The sequence below is a fragment of the Amphibalanus amphitrite genome, unplaced genomic scaffold (assembly GCF_019059575.1).
Source record: "Amphibalanus amphitrite isolate SeventyFive unplaced genomic scaffold, NRLGWU_Aamphi_draft 001455F_arrow, whole genome shotgun sequence".
NCBI lineage: Eukaryota > Metazoa > Arthropoda > Thecostraca > Balanomorpha > Balanidae > Amphibalanus > Amphibalanus amphitrite.
The window spans coordinates 21,762-44,174 of NW_024882948.1; the positions used below are offsets into that span (position 1 = coordinate 21,762).

Below are 22,413 nucleotides of genomic sequence, written 5' to 3' on the forward strand. Positions count from 1 at the left end.
ACCGTCCCATTCTTCATGTCCGGAGCGATATATCACACAACTGCCGCCATAACCCACTAACGGCATCGAACAACCGCAATTTCGGCCGACAATGGGACACGAGCACGGCCGATTTGAATACCTCCCAGCGGCAACTTTTCGACTCCGGCTCCGCCCAAGTGGCTGCTAACAAGCACCTTCCAGACTCGCACGTTCACTGCTGACCACTAGTCTCCCCTCCCCCTTGCCCCCTGGGTCCCAAGGATCCCAACACGAACTCACAAAATAATTACCTGAAAAGTAGCTGCTAAGACCTAGCCAAGCCAACCTCCTCTGATGTGTTTTAGTACATGCACCCTAGCTCATCTTTCCTTGAAATCTACATACCGTGGCTCTGACAGTAATGTTGTAGCTCTCCAGCTTCTCGTAGTCGAGTTGCCGACTTCCTCCGTATTTGACGATGGCGCCACCGTCGCCGTCCTCCTCCACGACAAACGTACGGTCTCTGTTGGTCTGCTCTTGGGAGCCGGCCACGATATCATAGTAGATGGCTGGACTGTCGGGAGAGTTGGAACTGCCGAGAGATGGAGGTGGGATGCGTCAGTCAAAAGAAGTTTATGAGCGCAGCATACACTCTTGAACAATGGGGGCATTGGTTTAGGGTTGCAGCGCAAAACTATACACTTGGTGGGACGTTTTACAGAAATTCGGAATTTCATTAGTTCTTAGCGTTGTTTTTTATATTCTATTTCTGCCAACTTAAAAGAACGGAAATACAGAGTACAAACTCATGAATAAAAGCAGTTAAGTTACATCTACTGTAACATTATAATACCAACTGCACTATAACCTGACAGGCCTTCAGAAGTCGAAAATGAACGCTATTAGGCTATCATGTACTTGGGCCATAAAGCCACTTGACTTTACTATGTAAAAAGAAACTACAGCCATCAAATCGACAAACCAAATAGCCCATAACGATACCGTGCGTCGGTCGGCGCGGAAGCTCCTAACAAATTAACCGGTGCCCTTCTGGGAAACGTAACGGCCCGCATGGTAAGTACAAACTCCTAACGACTTCTGTCGAAGGCGGTAACGACCCGAAATATATGTTCAGGAAGCTATGGAGCCTCCCCCAGCCCTCAAACTACGCGACGATGGCCGAAAACTTTCAAACTTCCGGTGCATGGGCGTAGAAAATGCGCACTTATCGCACACTTTTGTGACTTGAGCGAAGTTCAAGCATGCCCTGAACAAATAGATCATCGCCGTACCTTGTCTCCACAACCAAAAGTCCAACAGAACTCTGACTTCATAAGCCACGGTCAGCAATTTTTCACAGCCATTTGTCGCCTGTCTGAAGGAAACGCCGACCAACCACGCGCCGCGCCGGACACCCGACACAACTGGTGAAGTCGCGACGGCCGTGAGCGTGATTTAGGACCCGGTCGGTGCAATTGCCCTCCTTCCCTCCCCTCGAAGGTCATGCGTACTAGCCTGACAATCTGTTTCAACCCACGTTCCCCTTCCCCTCCCATCGCGCACACTGCAAAGGTTTTGCCCGTCAACCGTGGTTGCACGTAACGGTACCTCTATTCCAGTCAAACGGACTCGTCGTCATGACCCTCTCCCCAGCTCCCTACCCCCCCCCCCCCCACACACACACAAACCCGAGGCTAAAATGGAGGGGCGTGTCAAGCCAGACCATTCTTCCATACAAATGGCTCACTGCATATGCAGAAACGACCCGTTAACGGTGCTAAAGGCCCGGAATCTGTAAGCGTTTTGGTTAGACTTACTTCGTGTGCGCATATTCGGGTATTTAAATAAACTATCACGCTTGGTTCAGCGACAGGCCATTGTCGTCTTTTCTACTGCAGTCGCCCCTAATTTATGGGCTTCACGCAACAAATCCACCTCGAGGTCTTCCAACGCCGCTGCACTTTTACTATAGCATAACTAATTTAAAAAAGAATATTAAATTATTAATGGCTTAACTTACTGAATCCTACATCTCTACACACGCTCCTCCATCTAAAACTTTGCATAAGACGTAACACTTTAATATCATTTTAATAAGACCGCAATCGCGGTTTGACAGTGACCCAACGCTGACTTGCTATGTTCCCCTCTCATTCATACCGGCGGCCCAACTCACACTGCCTTGACGCGAGCGATGGGTGCCTCCGTGTCTCTGAAGTTCTCCGGCAGGTGGTACGTCTGATTCGGCCTCAGGATGAACGTGGGTGGCCGCGTGTTGGAGTCCTTGACGGTGATAATGACGGACACCTCGGCAGAGAGGGGGTCCGCGCCGCGGTCCCGTGCCGTCGCGGTCAGACGGAAGTCGTAGTCGATCGAAATCTGCGGAGGGTGAGGGGTGAGGAAGAGTGAGACAGGGGTAAGAGAAGGGAGAATGAGAGAAAAATGAGGAAGAGGGCTATGCAGTTTCAGAGACAGTTGAAGAAGGAAACTGATGGCATGACCAGAAAAAGGTTATAGCTCGTCGAAGAATAGCCTTTGTACGTGACTTTGCAGCATCAATTGTGATAGTCTTTTTCTAACATACCACACCGATAAAAATAGTATTCCTACTAATGTGTTAGAGTCATCAAAGCAAGCACGCACAGTGAGGTCCCAACGAAGCCATTATGCTGCTGCAAAGCGACATGTCATGTCTATATTCAGTCCCTTCGTGGCGCATGCCGAGAACACTCAGGCCAAGGGGTCGTCAGCAAACACGTTCCAGACGTACCGTCTTTGCACTCGGCTCAGCTGTCTCATCAGTGCCAGTAGGTACGGTGTGTGTGGACTGGTGCAGAGGCGGAAGTGGAATGGAAGGGGTGAAGGGTGACAAACGGCAAAGGGGGACGGGGAATGCAAAAGAAAAGGAGAGGGGATAACCGAAAAACGGGGAATCATAACGCAAATACCCCGGCATCTCTGCAACTTCATAATACAGAAGCCCCCAACCCCCACTTACTAAATTCTCACAATGACCTCCAGCCGGCAGTCAGCCTAACTGTCTCCTCGCCTGAGAAACCGCTGCCCAGAGGCACCACTGCTCCCAAGACCCCTGTTACGAACCCCCAACCCTACCGCGCCCCATGACCCGGCCCGCTCCGCCACACTCCGGTACCGCCCACGCCGACACTGGGTCAATATGGTAGCAATTTACGGGTGTCTGGAGTGGCAGCACGAGGTGCTAATGTCGCACCTTCACTGCCACCTTTCAGCAGCCAGCGGCGCGCCAGTGGCGTCCACGACACTCAGTCCGCCCCCGCGGTGCTCGAGGGCACGGGGACGGCGCCGGGGGCCGCTGACACTTGACGGTGGGATCGAGCAGGGGGAAATCACGGGACGGACGCGGGGCGGCGATGGCTTTGTTGGACGAGAATAGCGTCGAAGGGAGTGCAGATGAAGTCTGTATGTGCCAAAGAGACGAGGTGCATCGGGAGTCATAACGAATTAGCATTGCCGAACAGACCCTAAAAAAACAATGCTGGATAATTTGGTGATTCATTTGCCTGATTCATACATCAAATCGACCCGCTTGCGGATAGTCCTCTAATTTACTAGTTCTTCATTTACGAGGTAACTACCCTTTTTATGTCAGCTGAACGGCGAAATAATCATTCCTGTAAGGACCAGCGATGAAAGCCTACGAGGGTCATCAAATAAAACAATTCATTAACTTCGTCGCCAGCCAGTCCCCTATACAAATCACAATCACTTCATCCATCCATCTGCACACAATAATAAATATCAGTTACCGAACAACGACACTGAAAAGTCGTGTGTTCTTCTTCCCAGTTGCACCACCGTCAATGCTGTTGCGCCCCTTTCACCCTCCCCCCTCTCCCCACCTCGTTCCGTCTAGACCACCCACTCTCACCCTTCCGTTCCCTTAAATTCCCCCCTCTCCCCGTTCCGTCCTCTAAGTCACCCCCACTATCCTCGTCCTGTCCCTCTAAGTCACCCCACTTTCCCCGCCTCGTCCCTCTAACTCACCCCTTCCAGTCTCCTGACTAGCGTGATGACACCGGTGCGAGGGTCGACGCTGAAGTACCCGGCATCGGCGTCTCTCAGTGAGGTCAGGTCGTACTCGACGGTTCCGTTCTCGTCACTGTCGGCATCGGTCGCGGAGATCCGCAGCACGGCAGAGTTGAGCTCCGTGTCGCGAGGGATCGACTCCTGGTAGCTCTGTGGAAGACGGGAGAAAAACTCGGTCAGATCGGGCGAGTGGGAAGCAATAAGGGGAAGACTGAATGGTGTAAACGGTGCGAGATGCGCTTGAGTGTTGATATATAAGCTTGCGTGCTGATATATACGATTGTGAAACTGTTTACACATATCCAATCCATCTTATCCGCTATTACGACAAAATTATATTCATCCATAAAAAATCAATAGCCATCATCAAAAGGCAATTCAGTTGTTTACTGTGGTATACTCATTACTCAATGAGTCCACCGATTAACAATGCAAAGTTAAATGCTCAACTGCAAGCACAACCCTTTCTCAGAGGCCCAGTCTGAGCCAGCCCACCACACCTCGTTAGCTTTTAGCCGAGGTCCTATGTAGCACAGGACATTAATATAGGTACACGGATGCAAGCAGTCTAAGCGCTGAATTAGCCCGTATTACACACAGAATTAGCTGGTTCATCAATTACAAAATGAGTTAGACGGATTACTGGAGACGCACACTCTCATTCCCGACTCGCAGAATAGAGTCACTAAGTAGATAAGTTGTCAACCGGTAAGAACTTCCGAGACATAATAACGTCAATAATTCATCAAGAATTCCAGCGAAGAAAAGCGGCCACAATCTTGGTCCTATATTAACACTTGCCACGACTATCAATATTAAGGGAACGACTGCGAATAAAAAGGAAACTACCAAACAAAATACTATATGAGCCCATCAACTGTGTTATAAATCTATCACAGCGCTGCCTCGCCCTCAATTAGCGTGGCAGGGGCCATAACAGAAAACTGCGGTCATTAAGCTAATTCGGTCATTTTACAACCCATTACGCCCCACAGGAGCCATTAACAGGACCAATTCCTCACCAGCTTTCCCCGGAGACACAGAACTACGTCTCTAAATCCAAGATCCACATGCAGGCCGACGAATCTGCGAAGCCCGCCGTCCCTGACAGGAGGGCGGAGACTGTCGTTCGACGAACTCTAACCGACACCAGCCTCGCCGGGGTATTTAGCGGTGACCTACACGGCGCACTGGGTAATTCTCATTATCCTGTCACGTAAATCACCCGGACTACATGTCCCTCTCCTCACGAACGAAGCCAGGACGTTTACACAAGTCATGCTAGCAATCGGCAACGATTTATCAAACCACCGCCTCATAGAAATTCCACAGAGGTCATTATCCCATTCGTCAACATTATTTGACGACCGTATCGGTTCCGGTAGCTCCATATCTGCCACAGCCTGAGAAAGCGCCCCGACTCGGTGTGCTAAGACTCTATTCCAGGACCGGCGTCACTATACAAACGACAGCGTTCTGAAAAAGCCGCCGGGTTCGACGGCGCGTTAGAAACGAGTCCGTTTAGCGAGATCACCGAACCATGTCATCACGCCAGCCGGGCCGTCCAACAGTCTCGCGTGGCTCGCCCACCAGACATCCAACAAGTATTCCCGCCGGCTTAAATGTCACCGCCACGTTAAAGTTTTACGGTATGAGTGCTCTGAAGACGGGACGGGGGCCGAACGAGCGTGGTGCTCGCTCCCGCGCCTCTGGCGCTCCCCTGGGCAGCACCAGAGTCACGTCAGCGGCTCAACGTATCCCCGCGGCCGCACCTTAGCTGTCACCGCAGCCTTCGGCGGGGCGACCTGAGGTGAAGTTAACCACTCAATGCGACCTGACGCAAGTCCCCCGGCGCTCTCCCGACCGGCTAGTGCCATGGTCCGCGTGTCATTGTCGACATAGCGCCGTTTTGCCACCTCCAGCCCTCATTCGCCACCCCCACCGCCGAAAAGTCGACAAAGTCGTGCAGTGACATCGACCGAGTGGGTTTGATATAGATATCAACGGTCGGTGTTCGCTCCCACAGCCTAAAAGACTGCTCAGGAGCTTCGGAAATGTGGAGACGGCGACCTTTTTTAGGTGACGTGACGCCCTTTTCTGGGCGTCATGTCAACTTGCTGCCATGATAAAAATTAGGATTAAGAGGCCAAACTGATCCAAAAGCCACAAGGAAACACGAAAAGTTTCATTAGCGTATACCTGGCTAACATGCCCGGACACCATGTCCTGAACATCCGAACGCAAGCGCCGCTGGTACTATGGACCAGCTAATTGAATATCGATTTTCCAGCGAGCGCATGGTGCCAAGACATGACGCCCAGCCCGGTGAGTTCAGTCGACATGTGACAAGGGTGACGGCCGGGTCGATCGGTGACGATTCTGTCAGCGTGTCAAAGCTATAGAATATCAGTTATCACCCAATTCGGATACTGGCAGGTGCGGGGTTCATTTCGATCCTGATAAATAACCTAAGAAATACAAGAAATAAAGTAAGAAATGAACTGAGAAAAGAAATTCATTACATCTGGAAATGAGACACTTAGCAATATGAGATCATCAGACCACCCGTTCACATCAGAAAAATCGTTCAAATTTGGAGTAATCTATATGCAGAGGCAAAAAGCTGTCATCCAAAACAAAAATAAACCGGTAAATCGCAGTTACAGCTTTTGTAAACAGTAAACACCCAACAAATTAAGCACGGTTTTATAACAAATGACTCCCCTTAAAAAAGCAATCTCTGAACACGATCGACAACTAACGGCAGCACAAAGTAAGACGTCTCGGCCGACGTGATCTCCTCGTCAAAGGTCCGGATCTGTGGCAGCTCACGGCAGACCGTCATCACTCAATCCGTGCTCGGTCTGTCGTCCGGTGCAGTGAAATGTCAGCAAGCCAGGGTACCCGTCACCAACATATCAGTAGAAGGCCACAAGCTCGGCACGTGGCTTCAAGACGGGAGGTGAAAGACAAGAAAGACGGACGGACGGAGCGATAGAGGTGATGGGTGAATGAAGAGAGGGACAGAGGAAGGAAATGGGAGGGAGAAATTAAGAGCGAGCGTAAGAAAGAGGCAGCTAAGGCAAGGGGAGCTAGAGAGTGGATGTCTTCTGTTGTAATGGCTAAAAGCTGCGGAATATAAAATGATTGACGTGTAACTCGCTCTGAGTCGGGATCGAAGGTGGAAGGAGAAGGCCGCAACTAGACCGATCTAGACCCCCTAACCGCATCCTACGAAGTGCCACCTGATCACCATCCCCAATCACTGTCCCACTGAGTTTACTGCACAGTGCACAGCCCCGAGCGTCGCACGATGATGAAATGGACCCCTCCGTGCCCCGGGACCCACAGCCAATTGGCTGATTGCGCCCTAAAGACGGTGATATAGCGCCCTGACGGGGTCATCCAGTCGCGTTCCTGATTGGTGGTAGCGTCACAAAACGCCGGGTTATTGAAGTAAACATATACACACTGCACTGATTATTGTGCCAGTAATACACATGTCCATTGTCCATGGAATGATGACGTCTTACTGAGCATCGTCGTTATATGTAACATCACCATACATCGACTGCTTTAGCCTAGCAGATATGGCACCCTCACCATCACTTCTGCAGACAGCTAAGTATCAACAAATCGATATAGGCATGTATGCATCATTTCCTGCATTACTAGATACCAACACAAATACGTACATTATTCATACTAAGTGAGACGAATCGTGCCACTGGCGGACGTCCGTACCAGGCTGGAGATGGTGGAATAAGTGCCGGGTCACACTGCCGTAATAGTCGGGCACAGCGCGCACCGGCTGTCAGACATGATAAAGCGCCACGAATGCCGCGCTGGCGCCGATAATCGGCCGCCGGTCACCTATCCGGAACACACATGTCGTACCCTACATCCTCGTAGGATTTAGTAATAACGTTGTCACGATACGCCGGCGGTACTCTGCAACACGCACACGCTGCCGCTTACGGTGGCGTTCGCCGTAGGGTGGCGGTTTTCCGTGCAGGGCTCGCTGTTGAATTGTGACAAAGCCTGACGCCACGACACCGAGCTGCAGAAGGGATTAGCCATGCAGCCGCTGCGCAATGAAATATGAATTATCTGAAAGTCATTTGTCGCTGGAGGTGCCACTAAACCTGCAATGATGTGGTGACGAGTGACAGCGCTTGTATATTTTAACATCTCGAGCTACGTCCTCCTGTAGGGGAAAGTGGGGTAAGACGGGCACCTTAAATTTGGAGCCATTTTTCGGCCGGTTAGAAACATCATAGAAACGGGAAACTTGGTGAAAACCTTTTGTAGACATTTTGCTTCCATTTGCCAGAAGATGAGACTTAGACCTGATTCAACAAATAAACTGCAGCTATTTTGCAAAACCTTGCAAAAAACCGTCTCACCCCACCCCATGGGGGAAGACGGTCACATGGGTAGGGCAAGACGGCCAGCTTCTTTCACCGACCAGCAGTCAGCACAGCTCGCAACAAATGTCCGAGATTAGCCACATTGATACAGTCGCGCGTTGGTCTCAAGTGCTTCAGAAATGGCAGTATACGAGATTCGTGCAGATGGCGTATGCTCGTATATAGGCCCTATAGTTCAGAAGCCATGTAGAACCGTTTTTCACATTCATTATTCGAGAATAAACTGTGCCGAAGGAATATTGCTAACATGTCTGTGAGTATCGGAATCGAACATATTCTGATTAGAAATGCTTCTTTTTTTCCTACAGCAACAAAAATATTTTCACTTTTACAGACCCTGGACCCATTGGATTCATAGTTGCCCGTCTTACCCCAAACTCAATGTCAGAAGCTCAGCACGATTTTTCTCTGTGGACAATTTTATGCAGACAAAGCAAATCCGCGGTAAATGAGCACTGGTGGCATATGAGTGTACCACAAATGATTGCGAGTTTTTAACTCTATAGTGTTGCACACAAAAGCTTGCACAATACATTATGGATGTTTTCAGTGAAATGAGTGTTTTAAAGAAATCAAAATAAAAGATTATCGACTGAACACAAATTCACCAGACTTCAATGGTGGTGTGTAGTGGGAAAGGCAATTCTGGTCCTAATTTTTCTCGCTCGTAGCGCTATTGGTTTGGTCTGCAGAAGGGGTGCCCGTCTTACCTACCCTGACCGTCTTACCCCACTTTCCCCTAATAACTGTAGATGGCATCTAGATTCCGGTAGCTAAAGCAAATCAACATGAATCTACCAACAAAGTAGTAGCCGGGAACAAGCTATCTATGACAACCCAAATGCTCGCGTATGCACAACTGCTGACGGGGAACAAGACCAGCTGCTAACATCTTGGTTCAAAACGCCCTGACTCAATACTGAAGCCTTCTGACAAAATAAAACATGGATGAATCCTGCATCGTATGGAAAAACACGTTGACGAACAAAACAAAAGAGCTTTTCATACAGTTTTGATCGATAGGTACCAGTCCATTTGGAATGAGAGCAAACATGACGTTTGGAATTTGGATCATGTCGTCTTATGTCCACTGAGGTCTGAGGAATGGTCTCATTTCGGGAGAAATTACTGAATTTGCAGCATATGGGATGAACATATCATAACAAGTTCAACAAACCACACGAGGCTGCGGTGAATATGTACCTTGTTCAACTTGCTTATGCTGTTAGCCCGCAAACAGGGAACTGAGTGATGTGTTCCAGTCGTACCACAGCCGGCACGGGTTGTCCGTGTTTATATGATCAAAGACTATCAACTGGAGCTGGACCATGATTGGACGAGATATGGAGGGGAACCCCGGCATATCAGCGACTTTTGCGTTGTTACAGTGAGCGGAAATGGCCATTAGGATGGGTTCGGTGAGGCCGAGGGTGAGATAATTCACCAGCTTCTATGCATGGTGGCGTCAAATTAAATGATGAAACACCATTGTTTCGCTGTCAAATGTCGTGTCGAAATTTTGTGACCTAGCGTGGCCTACGTACCTACCTTGGGCTCCGTAACCTAGTTAGGACACCTTTAGCATGCATTTATGAGTGTGTAAACAAACAAAAAAAAAAACTGAGCGAACTCGTTGTGACTTGTTAGCGGCGGTCAGAGCCCGAGTTGTAGCATGCCAAAATGTAGACAATTTTTGCTTGGAACTGACCTGTCTGTAAGTAAATTTTCACATGCTATTCTGATAGTTCATGTGCGAGGTTTTAAAATACCGTTTCAATTTTGAAAATCGGTCGGTAACTTTTCCAGGGATTAGGGCAGGGCCCGAAATGCCCCCCCCCCCCTCTATACGGGATACGGGTGGCGGTGTCGGCGGGCCGAGGGGAATACCCCATCTATACAGAACGCGCTGACAGCGAGGGGCTGGTCTGTGTCACTGGCTCAAATTCCAGTCGCATCAGCACTAACAGGCGGCGCGTCAGCGTATTTACAAATTGCAACCGAGCTCCGCCGTAGGGTATTTTATTTCCGCCGTAGTGTATTTCAGTTGGGGTATTTTCTACCATAAATCCGCCTGAGCTTGGGGTAATTACAATTTGTCGGCGACGTTAAAAAATGATGCACCTTTTTTCGCAGTATAGGTTATCACATGTACATATTTTTGCCTTTTTTGTTGCGCTTTTCCCTCGCCCGTATTGGGGGAGGCGTTGAGCGGACCCCATCGGTTTTTCGTGAGTAACTCGCGTAAAAACCGTCCGATCGCGACGAAACTTTCAATACCCCCGATTTTATCAATTTTACTCCTACCCTGAAAATTTCATGACCCTGACCCAAATGACCTTTGACCTGTGACCTATTTCTCGAGACCATGTTTGGCACGAATCGCGATTCGGCGTATGTCGGCTCGCATAAGCCGCGCGTTTGCAGTCTTTACGTGGTTTCAAGCGTTGAAACATGTGATATGATGTTGGTCCCATGCATAAGGGTGGGTGTCACATGAAGGTCAGGTCAGCTCAATGACCTTTGATGACCTCGGTTCACTTTTTCGAGTTTAACATGTTTCTAGGCTAGTTTTTGGAGCTGATTTCAAATTTAGCAATCATTTGAACATTACAGCGGGTGTAACAAAGTTATCCGGACATCTTTCTTCCCGCTGTAATTAAAAAGCAAAACATTCTGCCATTCTGATTTCTGGTACTTTTTATTTTGACTGAGCATGTAGCCAACTTTCATAAAAACAAAGTGGCGAATGTTTTGGAGCATTTCAGCCAATGGATTCTCCAGGACACTGGCTTTGATGCGGACCAACGCCGTCTAAACCTTCGCCTGCGGTTGGGCGGTGCTTGTGGCGGGCGTCTCTTCAGTCACCTGCATTAGCGGCGGAACACCTTCAATTAAGAGGGGGGGGGGGCACTGCCGACTTTTGGTCCCATTCTTTCCATGCAACGCCCATAGGGCTAAGGTTAAAATGTCAAAATCAAAGGGGGGCACGGTGCCCCGGTGCCCCCCCCCCCGTTCCGCCGCCTATGGTCACCTGCTGGACAAGAGCCCACAGGTTTTCGATTGAATTGGGATCGCGACTTTTTCCAAGTCATAAGCGTTAGCCCAGAATGATTGAAGGTTCTATCGGCATCACTTCCCGTTCTTTTAGGGACTTTTAAGTAGCGCGCCGCCCCGCATGAAGACAGCGTGGCTTGAATCAGGCATCAGTGCGCGTATAGAAACCGAGCCCTCCTATGCCGTCTGGTTGAGCGCCTCCGACTATTCATTGGCCAGTATGTTTCTCCGGTAATACTTGACGTTGATGGCGGTATTATCTGACATTATGTCCTATTGGAGGATCGCTAGGCAGCTGAACATGCTCCAGTTCTGGACATTGCCCGGATGTTTGACGGCGGCGAAGGCCAGCAAGTTCGAGCGGCTGGCCGCCCATACATGCCCGATTTGAGGGTTCAAAGGATAATACAGCTCGAACGGCTACCCATCCAACCAGACCACCTCACCCTTATCATTCTTCGACCAGTGGACGCGATCTGGCGTGAGGCGAAAAGGTGGTGAACTGGTTGTTTTCCCGTCAGTTTCGTTGTCTTTTTCAGTTTGAAGGGCACTACAACCAAGTTAAAGGGCGGGTAGCGGTAAACCATGATATGGGATCTCTTATTATCTGACTTGGCAAGAATTCGAGTCAATTTGCGGATTGATTGGTGCCGTTTCCTTGCCGCTATCTTGATGACTCTCAGTCTCCTCAGTCCTCACCACTTGACAAAGGGCGGCTTTTGTGGTCGCGACCGGGCTGAGTCTGCCACCGAAGTCCCAGCTTATTACACCTCAGGCAGACTTGAAATTGGCTGCTGCTGATCGAGCATTGCAGGTTTGACAGCTTTTTGCCCCACCAGCACCACCTTCTCTGGAAAAGCTCCACCCTTGCCTATGGGGCAAAACATAAGGGACAAAAACACAAAACAAGATAGATAAAAAACAAAACAAAATGAGCTCATTACCTAATGAAGTTCAGTCTGGAGCAAAAACATAGGTAATAGGTATCTATGTCAAATTAGAATGAAAGATTAAAATCAACCTGACCAGGTCTCACGGTCTGACCTGATCCTAACCGCCTTACTTCACCTAACTTAACCCAATTCAACCTAACCTACCACAACACCTGCAAAGGTACCTTCCTGGAAAATGACGCCCAGGGAGGCGTCAATGACGCCCAGGGAGGTGTCCAACTTATTGGAATATTACCATGATTGCTTGTCAAAATGTGTGTCATCATGCTCTTGTTTGACAAGTGATGTATAATAAATGTGACATTCAAAAATGGTCTACTGTTAAGTGATCAGAATATTCAAATAATCAGGGTACAATGCTGTGCATCATAGTGCACACTAATCAATAATCATGTTGTTTTTGTGTAAGCCCTCTGCCTGCGCATTATTGTGTACACTGTCATGTGCACTTAAGGAAAAAAGTGACTGGTGGTACATGAAAAGGGTTGTGCAACTGTGAAGTTCATGCCCTTGGTCTTGCTGGAGTCAAATGCCTATAGCTATAGCAGGATCAGTGAGGGTTGTAGACATGCTACATACACTGTGAAATGTGAATTGAAGATATTGGCACAAAGTTCATCCATAATTACTATGCTTAACACCTAATGTAAGAAGCAACATAAATGCCCAGATGATACAGCTCTCTGGTCAACATTACACAAATTTATTGACATACTTTGCAGGTACATATTTACATTCATAACAAATACTTTCAATTTGATTCAATAACTAGGTGCTAGTAAGCTTGCATTTTTGTAGGTACAACAATGAACATATATTTAATCATAAAAAATTTCTTGTGGCATTCATCACATACCTTTTTACCCGTTACCGAACAAGTACCTATCTACCATGCAATGATTCTAAAATTTGTCCGCAATCCACCTATATCTCAATAACTGACACATTGAAATTGAAATACCCTAACAAAACCTATAACTGTACAAAAGAAGAATGCGATGATACAAGAACTATGAAGTTCTAAAGTTATTCTCACATGCTGGAATGTTGAATACATTTATCGTCCATTGCCACATTTGATTGAGCCATCATATAGAACTGTTTTTGCTCTTCAGTCATAAGCTTTTGCACAAATCTTGAATTTTTACACATCATCTTGAACCATGCTCCAGTCTTTCCAACAAGGTACTATGGAACATCAAAGCAATTTTGATTTGTTACAACAGCTTCAGATCATGATAGGCTTAAAGTTTGTTACACCATTTGCTAGACAAACCTCTACAAAATGTGTATCAATTCCCAAACTAAGCAATTGATTATATCAGTATTTGCAGTTTCCACACAATGTTTCATAATATTATTCAATTTTTATATCAAGAAACCCAAATAATCCACAAATTGTCATTGAAACACTCCCACTTCAAGAATTCACAGCAATAAGCAAATAAACGCAAATAAACATTGCGCCAGATTTCGTATGAAACGCGCCAGCATCCTGAAGTTTCTACCACAGACGGTAGTTCAACCGCAGCCGTAGTGCGAAAACCCCTGCCCACCTTACCCCACGGCGGAGCTCGGTTGCAATTTGTAAATACGCGGCGCGTCATGCGCCCTCTCAAGGACAGCGCCCCCGATGGATGAGGCAGTCTACCACTCAGCGCCGTCCAGGGTGGTGAGTAGAACAGTTCATCGCGAGTTGCAGGAAGCATTTGGAACACAGGCCGGCCGCGAGAGCCAAACAGAAGATGAGACTGTCTCCCCTCCTAGTGATAGTTGCCGCAACGCTCGGTGAGTCTTTAAGTAGTTTGTAGGGTCTGACACCTCATACAATTACGCTTGGTCTGACGCTTAAAAAAAAAACTCGGCTTCCAAACAGCTGATATCATAGACTGGGTAAGATAGACACTGAGACCATAGATACTTACTAAAGATGTCAATCGGATACCAACTTTTTGGTAAACCATAACGGATACAAGAGCGATACCTACCAACTTGGTATTTGGTATTTCAATCCTAATGTTTTTTGTATGTTATTAGTATCATGAATCCTCACTACCGCACGTGTATAAGAGGCTGTGAATTTAGCACAAAGTTATAATTTTCCGGGATTCCAATTCAGTTTGGTTTCGGTATTTTCGGTTTTGGTTGGTATTTGGATTATCGGTATCCTGATTTTCTGTAATTGACCTCACTAACCTTCAAGACCGTGCAGCGGGCAGTTCCCAAGCAGTGACTTTGACTCAATGTCACACTGTCACAGGTGTAGAGTCAATGACCATGACTTCGCGACGCAGCATTGATCGCAGCCCCGTGGCAAGCAGTGGCCGTGACTGACCCCACGACGCAGCAATGGCCGTGACCCCGGGTCTACAACGGTGATCTGACCCGTGACATAGCAGTGAACGTGCCCCTTGTCAATCAGTAACTGCATCACCTATGATATGGCAGTGACCTTGACCTATGACACAGGTGTGGCATTAATTCCGTGAACCCATCAGTGGCCTTGACCTGACATCAGTGAGCGCGACAAAGTGGCACATCAGTGACCGTGATCGGGAAATACAGCATAAGTCACGTCGTGAGAAAATGTAACCGTGCCTCCTAATTCCTAGTGACCTTTTTGGTCACTGAGGAGTTATTGTTCAGCCTAAGACCGGCCAGTGACCTCGTGACCCTGTACCGCAGGCGGGGCGTGGGCTGGCGCATGTGACGAGCAGCAGCACGGTCGACTTCCACCTCTGCTGGTCACCACTGCCGAGACGCCCACTGTTTACGCCTGGCCTGAGCAGAAGGCCGAGCTCCACTGCCGGCCGTCCCAGGCCGGCGGCTGTCGGTGGCTGAAGGGCTCCAGAGAGCTGGGCACAGAGTGTCGTCTGAGCACTACCGAGCGGGGCACGATACGCTGTGTCCGCGGAGAGGAGACGTGCGGCACCGTCACGCTGAAGAACCCGAACAATCAGGCGGTCGAACACACCCACAAATCCTACCATCAACGCAATAGTTACCACTACAGACGCAGCCATCAATATTGGGACTACAAAGGCGAGACTAGATGGAGCCGCAAGTCCTCGACTTTTCTATGTTCCCGGTCGGGCACCATCATTCCCAAAAGCAAGGTGTGTGATGGTATCAGAAAATGCAGCAAAGGTGAAGACGAATGGCACTGCTCGCCGTCCTGCGGGCCGCCATTTTTGAGGGAGCACAACGAGCTCTCCTATACCATGGAGGAGTACCCGGACGGCTGGTCCAGCACCTACGTCTGCGAGAGCGGCTTCAGTCTGGCCGAGTCTCTGAGCGGGCTACGGAGGACGTGCCGCGCCGGCCGGTGGGAAGGGGACGCGCCCGTCTGCCGACGCAATGTCGCCCTGGGACAGCCCATCACCGTTACTGGTCTGCCGATGGCAGACTGCAAAGTTGCTGTGGATGGCTCGCTAGACACCTGGTGCATGCTGGCACCCAGCAACGGCCCCAAGGTCCTGGCTGTCCGCCTGGAGGCCAACGCGACTGTAGACAGGGTGCTAGTGCGCGCGCTGGGTACACGCTACACCGTAGCGTTGCGGCCAGTGAACCAGACCAATAACGAAGTCGGCTGTCCGTGTCAGGAGCTGAGTAGCGACAAAATAACGCCATCAGTATCTGGAGTGAGAGTCTGCGTCTGCCCCGAGCAAGCGTCGACCGTCGGGCAGCTCGAGGTGCGGGTGTCGGCCGAGACAGGCGCCTTTCTGACCCTCTCAGTGGCAGAAGTCGTGGCGCTAGAGAGGTCCGATGATGATAACGGGGACGCGTGTGCACTCCTTGGTCAACCAGCGCACAGAAGGTACGAGCCGGCACAGACGGGCACTGTCAAACTCTCGTGCGACCCAGGCTACACCCCGTCCTGTTCCGACCCTGTCCGGTGCTCCGACCTACAGAGTGGCACCACCCGCCTGAGCTGCGTGGCCGCAAAATGCTCGTCCCCGCCCGCCATCCCCAACACCAAGACCGGCCCGAAGAACGGCACCGGCTGGCGCTCTGTGGTCGAGTACAGCTGCGCCGCCGGCTACGCCCTGTACCCGTCGGAACAGAACACTACATCGACTTGCGACTCGGACAGCCTCTGGTCGCTCGGACACATCTCCTGTGTCTCCGAGACCGATATCCGCGTGATTGCCATGCGGCTGGGCGAGCAGCACGAGCGCAGTATGGCCACGCTGCGTGCGGAGCTGGAGACCCCGCTGATGAACCTGTTAGCTGACCAGAATAGCACCCAGCAGCGGCTGAGCAAGCTGGAGCTCAGCATGGCCGCACGGCGTGCAGAGCTGGAGACCCTGCTGACGGGCCAGCGCCAGCTGCTGGCTGACCAGAACAGCACCCAGCAGCGGCTGAACAAGCTGGAGCGCGAGGTGGCGCGGCTGGGACTGGCCGCCGGAGCGTACCTGCCCGCTCAGGAGAGAGATCCGACGGAGGACGCCACCGAGCCCGCACCCGAGGAGGAGGGTGTGACACAGACTTCAGAGACAGCCACAGACCGCACTGTGACACAGGTTCCGGAGGCAGCCTCAGACCGCACTGTGACACAGACTTCAGAGACAGCCACAGACCGCACTGTGACACAGATTCCGGAGGCAGCCACAGACCGCACTGTGGCCACCAGGCCCGAGCAACAGCCGGCCGGAGCCGCGGACTCCGAGGAGCTGGAAGAGAGGACAGCTGAGACCACCCCGCCGTCAGACGTGGAGCTGATTCCTTGGATTTACTGATCCATCCACAGCACTCGCATCCTTCTCTGAACCGTGAATTGTGCCGCGCTGGACGGTCACCATATCCGACCTGAGAGGTAACCGGCGCGCTTGCCAGTGGTCTGTGGTTTATGTGCGGGAACTTAAATACCGCCGTCACTAGCCGCCTGCCACGCACAGGACGGAGGTAACCCTATACTGCTGACTTTCATTAACCTTCATCGGGAGTACTGGGATACAATTGTGAGCTTGTATCGTGCCCAGAGGCGTCTTCCAGGGATAGTTTCCGGGAGGCATGCTTTCGCGAAATACCGGATCGCCGACATTCGCCGCTTCGCCAATTACTTTGTTTGCATCGGCAGTGTTGTGGCTGGATTGGCTGTGCCGCACAAATATAATCTATTGTCGTATATTAGGTGTACTCTGTGAGGTGGGTGACGTCACTTTGCAATGAAACTGACAGGGACGGATGTAATTACAGGAGAACTGGGGAGGGGGTTATTTGATAAAATGCAAATTGTGATACAAGTGAGTACACCTCCACCAGTTGTTACATTTTTATCTAACACCGACACAAAACCGATACCTTTGGACACATTTATGGTGCTGATATATAATGTAAACGTAAGCATAGGTGGATTCAGGCAAGGGAAATAACTAGGAGCGTCACATGAGAAAGTGAGAAACATAAGAAACAACTCAAAGCGCCACTAGGTACGGTAACCTCTGACAAGATGTAAAGCAGGTGCCTACCAGTACCAGGCGACTGCTGCCAGTGCTGAGGCCTAGGTAACCGGTGGGCAAGGAGCCCCGATCGCTCAGCTTGAACCCAACTAAACTAGCTGCCGGTGTAACAGAAACTGCAATCGAAAACTGGCTTCAGGATGAGCAAGACTCGATATAAGCTCATGATCAACCAGATGACGAAGAGCGCTTCACCATCGGTGTCTTCATTCTCTTCGGAACACATGTGTGAAAAGTCACAGTCAGTGTCTCGCACCCATGTAGCACCGGCCGCGCCGCAGCGGGGCAGACCTCACGCGCGTCCCTGTTGACACGTTCGGAGCACTGCAGACGCGTGCGGCCCCGTTTGGCCATATTGGACGGCACGCAATATGCTGGGCACGCAGGGGCCACCGGAAAAGATCGTGTCAGGAAGTTGAAGCCGAGTGACGTGGCAGCAGAATAGGTTGTCGACTGTGAGGCGACTTGGCGTGACTTCCGACAGAACTGGCGGCCATGTGATTGGATAAAACACTGATATTTGACCATAGAACATCACCCATAACTGCAAGCATTACAGCTTATGCGTTACTGTTACGCATCCCTTTGGTGATATTCCTACCAACATTAGAAACATTGATATTGATGGCGCCGCCACAAGCCACTAACAACGCAAATTGAAACCTAAAATGCTCACGCTTTCCAAAATATGAAATGTGAGTCGCCCACCGATGTCATCTCTCCAACTCACCGCCTCACCGACCCGTTCTCCCCCTAACTCACCGACTTGTCGAACATGGGATGGTTGTCGTTGACGTCTCGCACGTTGACGACGAAGGCGCAGGTGCCCTCCAGCGACGGCGAGCCCCTGTCGTTGGCCTTGACGATCACTCTCAGCTCCTTTTCGTGGTCCGGCTCGTCACGATTGAACACCTGTGACAGGTCAAAGGTCAAGGGTTAAACACCTGTCACAGGTCAAAAGTGAAAGGTTGTACACACGTGACAGTTCAAAGGTCAAAGGTTTAACATCTGTGGTAGGGCAAATGTTTAAAGTTAAACATCTGTAACAAAGCTGAGGTTTGAGGCTAGACAACTGTGACAGGTTAAGGCTAGATATCGCTGATTGAATACCTATTGATTAACAGGTTGATGATTGACAGATTGATCGACAGAGTGATTGATGACAGGTCAGAGGTCAAAGGTTGGGCAGCTGAAAGAGGTAAGAGGCTGAATGTCAAAGGTAAATGAAAAGGTCTAGAAAAGGTGGAAAAGATCACTAACCCGTCAACCGACCCGTCGGACGCATAAACTATGTATGTACCAGGTTCTTTGTCCAGCAAAATAATCAAATACCTATCGCACATGAGAAAAAAAACTTCTTTCTCTTCTGGTTGTTGTGACCGAGACATGCACGAGTCATTAACAGTGAAAGCAGAAAAAATGATGCTGCAAGATAAAGCATAACAGCGATAACTCAATTCCAAGGAGCTGAGCCAACACTGTTGACAGCAGCAGTAAATATCTGATACGGCGGACCGACGTGAAAGCTCCCGTGAACAGCGCTGCCACACGCGCGGACGCGATCGGCAGTAACTTTGTAAGCCGGTGTCGGGAATGATTGGCTGCAGGAGCTCACAGCCAGGCGTCGGTCCGCCACGCATGTGATCAATCACGGCATTTACCGTGTCGAAAGGAGACGGCTGCTGGAAACCTGCGCAGGGGACGATCAGTGAAAGCCGAGCAACACACGGGTTGTACGCCAATGCATGTAGTGTAATATTACTCTTCAATAAAACATGGATGTGGTGCTACTTAGAACAATTAACTTGGAGCATGTCATTCCCTCGCCGCTATTATACGAATTGGCCTTTGTAAACACACTATCTTGCATTGTCTAAAAGAAGTTACGCGAAAATGATCGCGTATTTATGACCAACTGAACTGTCCCATGAGCTTCGACTGATGATCGATGTTACTTGGTGTGGTGACCTTTATAATGATAACAGACAGTCAGCGGCTTCAATATCCATTAGCGGCTGCTGACGCCCGGACAACCAGCTCAGGAGCCAGGACATGACACGTGCTTATTCAGGCTGCACTTAGCGGAGGCCCGCGATCCGACGCGAGACACGAGCCATCAGTGATAAAGGCGCATCGGTTTATTGATCAGTGAAGATGACCGGCCCAAAGCGGTACATTTTACCACCTGTTCGATGGATTATTGGAGTACATAAAGCATGCAAGGCGTCCTCAAACATCCATTAGAGTACAATGCCGACATAGATCTTGACCCAGTGTTGAAAAGCTGCAGTTAATCGTGCCAATGGTAATTAATTCATGAACCAGGCCGGCGGCAATTTATAACGCAATTTGAGGTCGCATTATCATGATGGCTCGACAAACATTGAAGTTCCGCGTAGCAGTACGGTTAATTGTTAAGTGTTCACCAAATATGCAGCTAATGAAGGAATAAAATATTTGAAGGTTGCAAGGCATGCTATGATATGCTTCCCAGGTTGCCCGACGCATGACATAGGTATTAGGTATCCACATCCACGAAAAAGTCATGTGCACCCAGAAACACCACTTTAATAAACGTACAGTTAATTATACATAAGGAGTGACATAAAAACTACGAAGAAGCGCGAATCATGAATGCTACTGCTAGCAAGACTTCTGCTCCTTTTTTCTTCCACTACCTACCTCCTACCATCGACTCCTATCCAAGCAATGTACCCTCCCTGTAGATAGCGTTAGTGAGCCTGAAACGCCGTACTCGTAGCAATTTCCTGTCTCGACAGGTCTGTTTCCGCCTTGGCCTTGCGCCGGAGGGGGGGGGGGCTGACGGAGGGGGGGGGAGCGCGGTGGTATGGGGGTCAGAGACGCGTCACGCAGAACGTCACCTAGCCGTCAGGTCCGACAGTTCACTCGCCGTGTGATTACAGAGCGCGTCCGGTCGGACGGGCACGCAGACACCTCGGTAAATCAGGGCACCCGCAGTGAGACCCGGCCGGAGCGCTGCATTCAGCCCGTGTGGCATGCAGGTCAGACAGCGCCTAAATCATTACAATGAGCGCGCGAAATGGAGAATGGTCGACCTACCGACCTGGCTCGAATAAATATGCGAGGGTTATCGGTGTCTGCATCCTGAGCTGATCTAATCAAAGAAAGAAATGATAATATTCAGTAGACTGCATAGAGTCTTTGACTCATTGAAGCAAGTATGAGGAGGCATAGTTTGCAATATGGCATTCCATACCAGCTTCCAAGAATGCATTGAGAGCGTAGTTCTGCGTTAAATTGAGACCATGATGCAAGGATATCGAGCATTCACATTTTACACAGCCATTCAGCAAGCGACTTTCAACAATGCTACTTCTTCTAGGAACACTGCTTTGTATAGAAACTGACTACTGAAAAACGGGTAGATCTGTACTTCGCTACAATACTACAAAACGACTGCCAAGAAATGACAGTACACTGACACCTCAGGTAAAAGGCGTGCACTAAGAAAAAACAACTTGGAGCAGTGTGAGCCACTATCTTTGTTCTATCTAAGAATCAGAAAGGCACTATAGGGTTAGGTTATTCTTAACAAACAGAAGACACGGCCCTATCACTACTCAGGTCTCAGAGCCTAATGCACGCTGCACCAGCCCTACCAGCATTGCGGTACAGTATACCACTCAGGCGTTTGTCGCTAGCGACATCTAGACGCAGAGATACGAACTCGTGTCGTGCGGTGCAGTGTAACTTCAGGCGTTGACCACTAGCGACATCTAGCCGCCGGGGCTGGTACCGAAGCATGCGGTGCAATAACAAACGCTCAGGCACAGGTTTCTACCACTGTTACATAACTTGAATGCATAAATAAACATGCTACCGCAACGTTGTGCAGGGTTCCTCGTTAGGCTTCTGTTTTAATTATATAAAGCAATTCAATTCAGTCAATTCACAATTCACAAATTACAATTCAGTCATTCAAGACCTTGAATGTAACATGAATAGGTATCTAACAATGTTTTGAAAATATACAAAAAAAAATGATAGATAAAATATGGTTATTTATGAGCTAATGCAAATAATATGCTGGCATAAGTAGGAGCTATAATTCTTACTCTATACTTATCTAAATCTTTATGATGTATATGTTACGGGCCAAGTGCGAAGGCTAGTCCGTTTGCGAACAGACTAGTCCATTCGCGAATGGACTAGGCCGTTTGCGAATGGCGGTCCGTTTGCAAACGGACTAGTCCGTTTGCGAATGGCCGGCCATTCGCGAATGGCCTAGGCCGTTTGCGAACGGACGGGTTTGTGGCGTTGCACTTAGCCGCCGGAAGCATGGATCCTCGGATTGGGGTACGATTCCGAATGAATGGGGGACCGCTGGTCGATGCAGGGGCGTCGCCGACGGGGGGGGGGGGTCGGAGGGGTCCGGACCCCCCCCCCACACACACACACACACATTCTTGAAATATGCCGGTCCGACGCCCCCCCCCCCCCCCC

At 49.7% G+C, this 22,413-nt stretch overlaps 2 protein-coding genes across 2 annotated transcripts in view; one reads left to right on the forward strand and one right to left on the reverse strand.

Annotated features, from left to right (window-relative positions):
- Positions 1-22,413, reverse strand: part of LOC122373177 (DE-cadherin-like) — a gene marked incomplete at its 3' end in the record, with an annotated part of 158,113 nt that overhangs the window by 21,411 nt on the left and 114,289 nt on the right. The window contains exons 9-12 of the mRNA XM_043351012.1: positions 18,691-18,840; positions 3,988-4,179; positions 2,138-2,340; positions 367-553 (exon numbers count right to left, since the gene is read on the reverse strand). Of these exons, the coding sequence (XP_043206947.1) occupies positions 367-553; positions 2,138-2,340; positions 3,988-4,179; positions 18,691-18,840 (732 nt within the window). The remainder of the gene's footprint in view (positions 1-366; positions 554-2,137; positions 2,341-3,987; positions 4,180-18,690; positions 18,841-22,413) is intronic.
- On the forward strand, positions 14,031-17,594 carry LOC122373176. Its single transcript, XM_043351011.1, has 2 exons — positions 14,031-14,254; positions 15,152-17,594. The coding sequence occupies exons 1-2, from the start codon at positions 14,212-14,214 to the stop codon at positions 17,203-17,205; spliced, it is 2,097 nt and encodes a 698-aa protein (XP_043206946.1). The 5' UTR covers positions 14,031-14,211; the 3' UTR covers positions 17,206-17,594.

Coding starts and splice junctions, on each gene's coding strand:
- LOC122373176 (XM_043351011.1), top strand. CDS start 14,212: ATGAGACTGTCTCCCCTCCTAGTGATAGTTGCCGCAACGCTCG. Junction 14,255..15,151: donor GATAGTTGCCGCAACGCTCG/GTGAGTCTTTAA, acceptor CCTGTACCGCAG/GCGGGGCGTGGGCTGGCGCA.